At 37.5% G+C, this 8,446-nt stretch overlaps 1 protein-coding gene across 1 annotated transcript; it reads left to right on the top strand.

Annotated features, from left to right (window-relative positions):
- The first annotated feature begins 1,178 nt into the window (after nt 1–1,178).
- LOC126623420 (exocyst complex component EXO84C-like) lies at nt 1,179–7,174 on the top strand. The gene is made up of 7 exons (XM_050292309.1): nt 1,179–1,400; nt 2,433–2,527; nt 3,640–4,672; nt 5,292–5,816; nt 6,291–6,479; nt 6,562–6,698; nt 6,781–7,174. The coding sequence occupies exons 1-7, from the start codon at nt 1,305–1,307 to the stop codon at nt 7,019–7,021; spliced, it is 2,316 nt and encodes a 771-aa protein (XP_050148266.1). The 5' UTR covers nt 1,179–1,304; the 3' UTR covers nt 7,022–7,174.
- The last annotated feature ends 1,272 nt before the right edge of the window (nt 7,175–8,446 follow it).

Below are 8,446 nucleotides of genomic sequence, written 5' to 3'. Positions count from 1 at the left end.
CACAACGCAACATCTTCAAGAAGTGACCAATTCGTACCTGCATCAGTAGTCATTTTGTGGAAAAAAATTGGATTGAAACTTTGAGAGAAAGATAGGAATTTGATTGAAAGTAGTTGAGAAAATATGAAATTGTGGTGTAAGGTAGATGGAGAAGAAGTGGTATTTATAGAAAAGTAAAAACAATTTTTTACAAATTTTTTTCAGATTTTTTACAATTTTTTTCGGATTTTTTCCATTTTTTTAAATTTGTATTCAAATAATTAATCTTTGCCGTTGGATTTAAAAAAATTTGAATTCCAATACTCCAGATTGTGCCACGTGTCACAATGGTAACTTTTCTTAATTTTAAAACTATTTTTTCTTAATTTATAAAGCATATTAATATCAACCATTGATCTCAGATCGAACAGTTGATATTAAATAAGATTTTTTTTATTTTTTTTACCGTTGAGATCCAACGGTCCAAATGAATGAGCCGTTGAGATCGAACGGACCGTGGGAAGCCATGTGGCTTCCCAACGGTAACTTTTCTGTCTGAAAAGTCGGCTGACTTTTCTGAAAACTGGTCGGGCGACGCGCCCCCACGCGCGAGTGGGGTGCACGCGCCTGACAGAAAAAAAATAAAAAAATGGCTGGGAGCTCGGGCTGCCGGGCTGTCACAAATTGACAGGCCCCCTGCTCGGGCCTTCTCCACGAGCTCGGGCCCTTCAAGGCTGGACGTGATTGACAGGCCCTCGGGCCCTGTCTTCTCCACTTTCCCCCGACCTATTGACAAGGTTGGAACTGCTCTAAATGGAAAATAGGTGCCCCGGGGGGGGGACGGATGAACTGGGGAAGAAGGGTGAGGGTAATAGGTTTGTAGGGATGGGTCCCATATTTTTTATATAAAAAATATTTTAAAATTAATCTTTAATTTTTAATATTTAATTAATATTTTTATTCAGTTGGGTTAAGAAGTGGCTCTGTCTCAAGTACATCAGCATTTAATAAAAAAATTAATAAACAAATTGACGTCTAAAAATATAATGTATTAAGTTGTGATTCGATTTATAATTAAAGTATTTTAGTATAATTTGTTCTTAAAAAAATATATGACATTTATATGAAAAATAGCATTTTTTGTGCAACATAAAATAAAAAAAGAAAATAAATTTACAATTTACTACCTGTCTTTTCTACCTTTTGCCCTCTCTCTCTCTCTCTCTCTCTCTCTCTCGGACAAAAGCTGTCTGTAGCATCTACTTCAGTAAACTGAGGGTGAAGCCGGCAGAGAGAGCAAAGGCAAACTCAGAGATCAGTCGAAAATGGAGAGCAGCGAAGAAGACGACGACTTTCCATCGATCGAGAGCATCACTCCCCAGTCCAAAGTCGACTCTCTTTACCAATCCCGCTCTGAAAAGGTTTCTTCTTCTTCTTCCTCCGTCATTTACCCATTTATTCGACCATTGAGAATTGCCCATTCCAAATTAATCAATACTTTTGAGTGTAATGATGATTTTTCATACATTATTACCTGAATTTGTACCTTTTTTATCTGGATTTTCACTTTCTTATGTACAATTTGAGGGAACAGTTGTATTTCCCATCTGGGTTAAAGGTCTATTTGATGCTGTAAAGGACCGAATTTGCAAAAAAAAAAAAAGTGATTGGCCAGCAATTTCATGGCATTGTGACGATTTCGCGTTATTGATCGGTTTGTACTTAGTGATTGGATTGTTCCCTCTTGCAATCCAACACCAAAAGGGCTCATCTTTCTTCTAATTTTTATCAATTGAATAGAAAAATGATTACGTTTACTGAAAAGATTACTCCAATCGATTTTATGTTATAGGTTGGTGCATTTGTACTTAGTGTTTGCTTTCCGAATGCATACTCGTAGGCCTTAAGTTTACGAGCCCTTGAGGGTTTTTAGTTAAGGTGATTAACAGTTAGAGTTTGGGTACAATAGTATTAATATATGGCAATAGGAATGGCTCATTGTAATTTGTTTAGAATATATACTCACATGAAAAAATGTAATAGTATGTTGACGTTGTCCATATGTGTGGTAGATCTACCTTTTAGTGGAGACATATGATGCGAGAGTCACAATGCTCATTAGAAGTGAATCATATGTCGATATACAAATGATTAATGTATGCACTTCTTGGGAACATGTAGTAATGCATATGTTTTTTGTAAGCTTGTTTGGGGTAAAAAACTATGGACTTCGCCACATTGGGACAGTAGTTTCTGTCTCAGATTGGCAACTGCAAGAATTGTATTACTGTAGAGATTCTTATAGACTTTATTGACGATGATTCTTTTGTATTGTTTCAGTAAGCAATTGTTATGACTATTGTTATGGTTTCTATCACTTTGAACCATACATATATCTTTGAAGGATGATAACGACATTCCTATAACTTAATACATATATGTTGATTATGCAGGGAATTAGAAAGCTATGCTGCGAGCTGTTAGATTTAAAGGATGCAGTGGAGAACTTATGTGGGAATATGAGAACAAAGTATTTGGCTTTTTTGAGGTGAGTCAATAATACCGAATCATTTGTGTGTTTGTTAAACAATAAAGCAATAATAAGTGTGTATATGATTAGTTTCCTACCTGAAAATATAAAAACTACACAAATTTGTTCATGCAAGAAGTTCACAAGTTTGAAATGGTTCATGCTTACCATATACTATTTGAACTTTTGGGCACAGGGGAAGAGAATACAGGAAAAAGATTAAGGAACGGAGTCTGCCACATGAAAATTTCTTTGTATTATGCACGACAAGAACATTGATCAGTGATCCTTTGATGAGCATTTCATAAAGACTAAAGCAGTAATAGAAACATATTAACTGCATGTAAGAAAAACTTTTTGGGAAGCGAAACTACTTAGTTTGATTATGTTACTAGGCCAACAAGTTTGACAACTTGAAGTATTGGTGGTCATGAAGGGGATGTGAAAGCTCAACTGCTTTTTTGATTCATAACTCGAAACGTAGAAAACTATTGCACATATAACATAGAAATATTTCACCTCATAATGATAAAAATTGTGTTTTGATCAGTGCTGCGACCATCATACCATTTTGAGCAAAATGTTTCATAGGCATGATTCTTGGGCAGGAAGATGCTAGCATAATTTAATGTAACAGGAAATTTGTGTCAATGTCTCTGTATGTGCTTGGTAACGGTTTATTGACTGAACAGAAGTTAACATGCATCCCTACCTTTTTCCTTTTTGATAATTGCATGCCATGTGTGGGAGCTTCTCCAACATAGCCCTGAAGGGTTTTACAGGACTGATCAAGTGTCCCACCTCAATTTTCTGGAGAAACACTGTTTGAAACCCCAGAAGGGCATGAACTATTCTTATTAACTTCTATGTTTTTATTTCTCAAAAATATGCATATTTGATATCTCTCCTATGGTTCATTGATTATCTTGAAATCCTCTATATCAAGAAAAACGTCTTTTGAGATCTATTTGGGCTTTTGCCATCCAGAACCCTGAAACATGGTCCCAAAATGGCCTAAAGCTGTTTTGCTTTCTGAATAGGTGTAAATTGATGAATTTCAGTTAATTTCAATAAGTTCATTAATCCTGCTTATCCTTGCATGTATGGTCTAATGTTACTGCTAATTGCAGGATATCTGAGGAGGCTGTAGAAATGGAGCACGAGTTGGTTGAGCTCCGAAAGCATATTTCAACTCAAGGGATTCTTGTGCAGGATTTGATGACTGGTGTATGCCATCAATTGGAACAGTGGAATCGGTCTACAAGTGAAGTCGAGCCAAACCCTGATATTTGTGAACTTCAAGATCCATTGCCAATTGAAACAGACAATCACAAGATTTTTTTGGAGAAAATTGATGTTCTCTTAGCTGAACATAAAGTAGAAGAAGCATTAGAGGCTCTAGATGCTGAAGAGAGAAACTCTCCAGAGCTGAAAAGCTCGGGAGATACTTCAACAACTGATGGATCCTCATACAGATCCGATTTCTTGAAAAGAAAAGCACTGCTCGAGGATCAGCTGGTTGAGATTATTGGACAACCTTTTATTAGTTTTGTTGAGTTGAAGAAGGCCTTAAGTGGGCTAATAAAGCTTGGAAAAGGCCCTTTGGCACACCAGTTACTGCTCAAATTTTATGGGTCCCATATTGAGAAGAGCACCGAAGCTCTTTTTCCTTCTTCTTCTGTCTGTCCAAAGACATATCCAGCAACATTGTCTAAGCTTGTATTTTCTACAATCTCACTGGCAACGACGAAGTCTGGTTTAATATTTGGTGATGATCGTGTTTATACCAATAGAGTAGTCCAATGGGCAGAGTGGGAAATTGAATACTTTGTACGGTTGGTGAAAGAGAATGCACCATCTTCTGACACGGTGTCTGCTTTACGTGCAGCTAGCATTTGTGTTCAGGCTAGTCTCAACTACTCTTTGATGCTGGAACGACAAGGGCTGAAACTGTCAAAATTGATTCTAGTGTTGTTGCGGCCTTTTATTGAAGAAGTTTTAGAGTTGAACTTTAGACGGGCAAGAAAAGTTGTCCTTGACTTGGTAGAAGCTGATGAGTGCATGTCATTTTCACCTCGCTTTGCACCTCCTCTGTCTGCATTCACAACATCATCACATAGTTTGATTGCTGATAGTGGGATAAGATTTATGTGCATTGTTGAAGTAAGTTAGTACCATTCTAATCTTTCTACAAATAATTTTTATTTTCATGTCTTTGTACTGATACAAGCATTATATTAACTTATGCTGGTCTTGTTAGGTTTTACGTTGAGGATTGAACTTGAGAAATTAGGATGATAGCAAGATTTCAGACCTATTCTGAGAATGCCATAGAATGCTTGAACTTATATTAAGTCGATTTAACAAGCCTTTATTCTAACTACTCTGAGAACAAAAATTTTAAAATTCTCCAAATTATGTCTTCATTATTTTCTTGGGAAACGTTTCCCTTACACTCAGCTGGACTTGAGGAGGTTTGGATGTGTGATAAATATTGAGGTAAATACAATTATACAATCATACACACACTTCCAATGTAATCAAGTATGCAGGTGCCTTCTACTTTTCTGTGTGTGCTTGCATGTGATGTGGGCACACCTGATAAGTAAGCAATTAGTTTCTGCAGAATACTTTTCTCTGTCTGTTTGTGCATATGGATTTGAAATTTTGAATATGTATTGTTCACTAGTAAATTAGTAATGCCAAGTTCATCGATGTTACTAATTTGCAAGTAATGACTCAACTATCAGTTCATAATGCTATATTGGTAAAAATTTCACAGGATATATTGGAACAGTTGACCCCTTTGATCATTTTGCATTTTGGTGGAAACATACTGAGTAGGATCGGACAACTTTTTGATAAATACATGGATGCTTTAATTAAAGCCCTACCAGGTCCATCTGATGATGACAGTCTTACTGAGCTCAAGGAGTTTGTATCTTTTAGAGCTGAAACAGATTCAGAACAGCTTGCCCTTTTGGGAGTTGCATTTACCATCTTGGATGAACTACTGCCGAATGCTGTAATGACCCTCTGGAAGCAGCAGACTGAAAGTGGGGAACCAAAAAGTGGACTTGCTGAAAATGTCACACCTATTCCAAGTACTTCTGCAGAGTTAAAGGATTGGAAGCGTCGTCTTCAGCATTCATTTGACAAGCTAAGAGACCATTTCTGTCGGCAATATGTCTTGAGCTTCATTTATTCAAGAGAAGGACAGACACGACTGGATGCCCAAATATATTTAAATGGGAATGGTGATGATTTGTATTGGGACTCAGCCCCTTTGCCTTCGCTTCCATTTCAGGTCTTGTTTCTTCCTCTATATGCTCTCCATATACACAGTTTTTTATGTAATCATATTATTTAATTTAAATTTTATGTCTAAATCTTTTTCAAAACTTATGATTGCTATCTGCGTGATTGCTTGATGCCTGTACGTTTGGTTTATGGTTATTGCCCTATGGTATTCTGAGTATTTTAAACCCTTCACTCTAACTTGCTTGTTTTTATATTTCCAAATATTGCTTTGTCATAGTATGTTTAATCTGGGTTGTTTGGCTGTCTGGACGCACCCTGTTGTTCATTTGGCCATCTTTACACAGTTTAGAAAAAGGTTTGAGGAACTTGCTAGAAAGTTGAGTTTATTTTCCTCAATGTGGTATATACTGTCCAAAATGATAATGGCCGTGCATTTAGACATGACTTTCTCCACAGCATATGCACATCTTGTTCCTGGATATTTTGTGGTACAAGTAATGAGGTTGTCCTATTGTTGCAGGCATTATTTGCAAAGCTGCAGCAATTAGCAACCGTGGCTGGAGATGTGTTACTTGGAAAAGAGAGAATTCAGAAAATTTTGCTTGCTAGGATAACCGAGACAGTTGTAATGTGGTTGTCCGATGAACAAGAGTTTTGGGCTGTGTTTGAGGATGATACAGGTCCTCTTCAGCCACTTGGGTTGCAGCAGGTACTTATATCCTTCCATTCCATACTGTCTATATTCACAATTTAACTTCACAGTTAGCGGATAATCAATTTTGTTGTTGCAGTTAATTCTTGATATGCACTTCACTGTTGAAATTGCACGTTTTGCGGGTTACCCATCAAGGCATGTGCACCAGATTGCATCAGCTATAATTGCTCGTGCTATCAGGGCTTTTTCTGCTAGAGGCATAGAAGTACAAAGGTAAGTTGTGTACATGTGGGTGGGCGTATTTTTCCGTTTTTATCCAACACAACCCACAACTAAAATTCTTCTGGTTTAACAGTGCACACTCCGAGGATGAGTGGTTTGTTGAAACTGCAAAGTCAGCGATAAACAAACTACTTTTGGGAGCAGAAGGGTCAGAGACATCCGAGATTGATGAAGATAACATCGCTCTTCATGATGTATTGGATTCAGATGATTCTGTCTCTTCCCTTTCAAGTATAGATTCTTCGGAGTCTTTTGCCTCTGCAAGTATGGGTGAACTTGACAGTCCAAAGCATTTCGACGATTCAGGGGGTTGAAAACTTTTTCTCGCCCATCAGAAGGAAACAATAAAAAGGGAGGTTGTTTCGTAGGAAGTATGTTGACAATGTTCTTGTAGCATTATGAAATTATTAAAATTAGTGTACATTGTGGTATTGTTATATGAAAAGCAGGTCACAGACATACAAGCATGTCGCAAAGAGTAAAGGCTGTTTGAATTCTTCCCAGGGGCCTAATCCGTAGCTTTAGTATCACCGGCATAGCCGGAGCCAATCTTCTTAGGCATTACAACTAGAGCACCTTAGCAATGCAACTCATGGTAGGCTAGATTACGTTCTTTTTCCTTTTGCCCCGGCCAGAGTTGTTCAGTAGTGATTCATCGCTCTTCCAAAAATGATCTTCTCCGGTCCGGGAACACAAAAGATTTTGAGTTAAGCCAAGTAGGTTCTTGAGCAGAAGCAGATCCTGCATTAGCTCAAGACGTCGTGATATTAGCAGTATAACCAAAAGGAACAGGAATCCTAATCCACAAGATACGTTATTTGTCTTATAAAGCAATTCTGAGCTTTAGCACATAAAAGATGCAGTTTAACTTCTGGTTTAAAGATTAAATCAAATTCTAATCTTCGTTCTTGTCGCCGTAATGCTTTTATTTGGGTTCTATATTAACTGGCAAAGCCTCTCCTCTCCTGTACGGTAGAATTTGTTTGGGTTTATATAGAACCCTTTGTGTTGTTTGGTGGAAGGACGCAGATTTGCATCCATGTGACCTACACCACTTACCAAACTTCACGTCCCAAATATAAATAATATGATCAGACACAACACATAACAGAAGAATAAACTATCAATTACCACGGGGTGGCCCAATGGTTGGAGACAAATCCGTACTTCACACGGCACATCTTGAGTTCAATTCCTGACGCTGGTGAATTGCATGCAGTGTTTAAAATATCTGTATCGGTGGAAATATCGATAGGCAAATTTCTAGAAATATCAATGGATATAAAGAATTAATGATTAGATACTGTGTAAACAATAAGTAAGTGATATCTAAGAAGAAAAACTCCTTATTCTTCACCCCCTCTTTCCATATCGTTCCTTGAATTTTTGGATATTTCCGTGAAAATATCGAGCATGTCCAGGTATTTCAAACACTGATCGCACGATGGTTCAATGGGAAGCGAAGTACCTCTATGAGTCTTTCTAGAGTGCCGTGATGAAGCCACCAGCAGCTAGCACAGGGGCATATATTAGGCATTGTTGATAAGAGAGGATAATGGCTGTTGCTCTCGGATAAGGGTTGCTGTTTCATTTTTGAAATTCCAAATATTTGTATCTTGTTATCCGTTTAATTTTGTTAGGTATTAAGATTCCATCTAGGTCTCTACCTCATTGCATATTTATAGCCCTAATGTAAAGTCAGACTCACAGGCTTGCACGCCAGGTCGAAAGGTTAAATT

Source organism: Malus sylvestris, chromosome 5 (assembly GCF_916048215.2).
Source record: "Malus sylvestris chromosome 5, drMalSylv7.2, whole genome shotgun sequence".
In the NCBI taxonomy this organism is placed as follows: Eukaryota; Viridiplantae; Streptophyta; class Magnoliopsida; order Rosales; family Rosaceae; genus Malus; species Malus sylvestris.
This window is presented reverse-complemented; position numbering and strand designations above follow the sequence as displayed.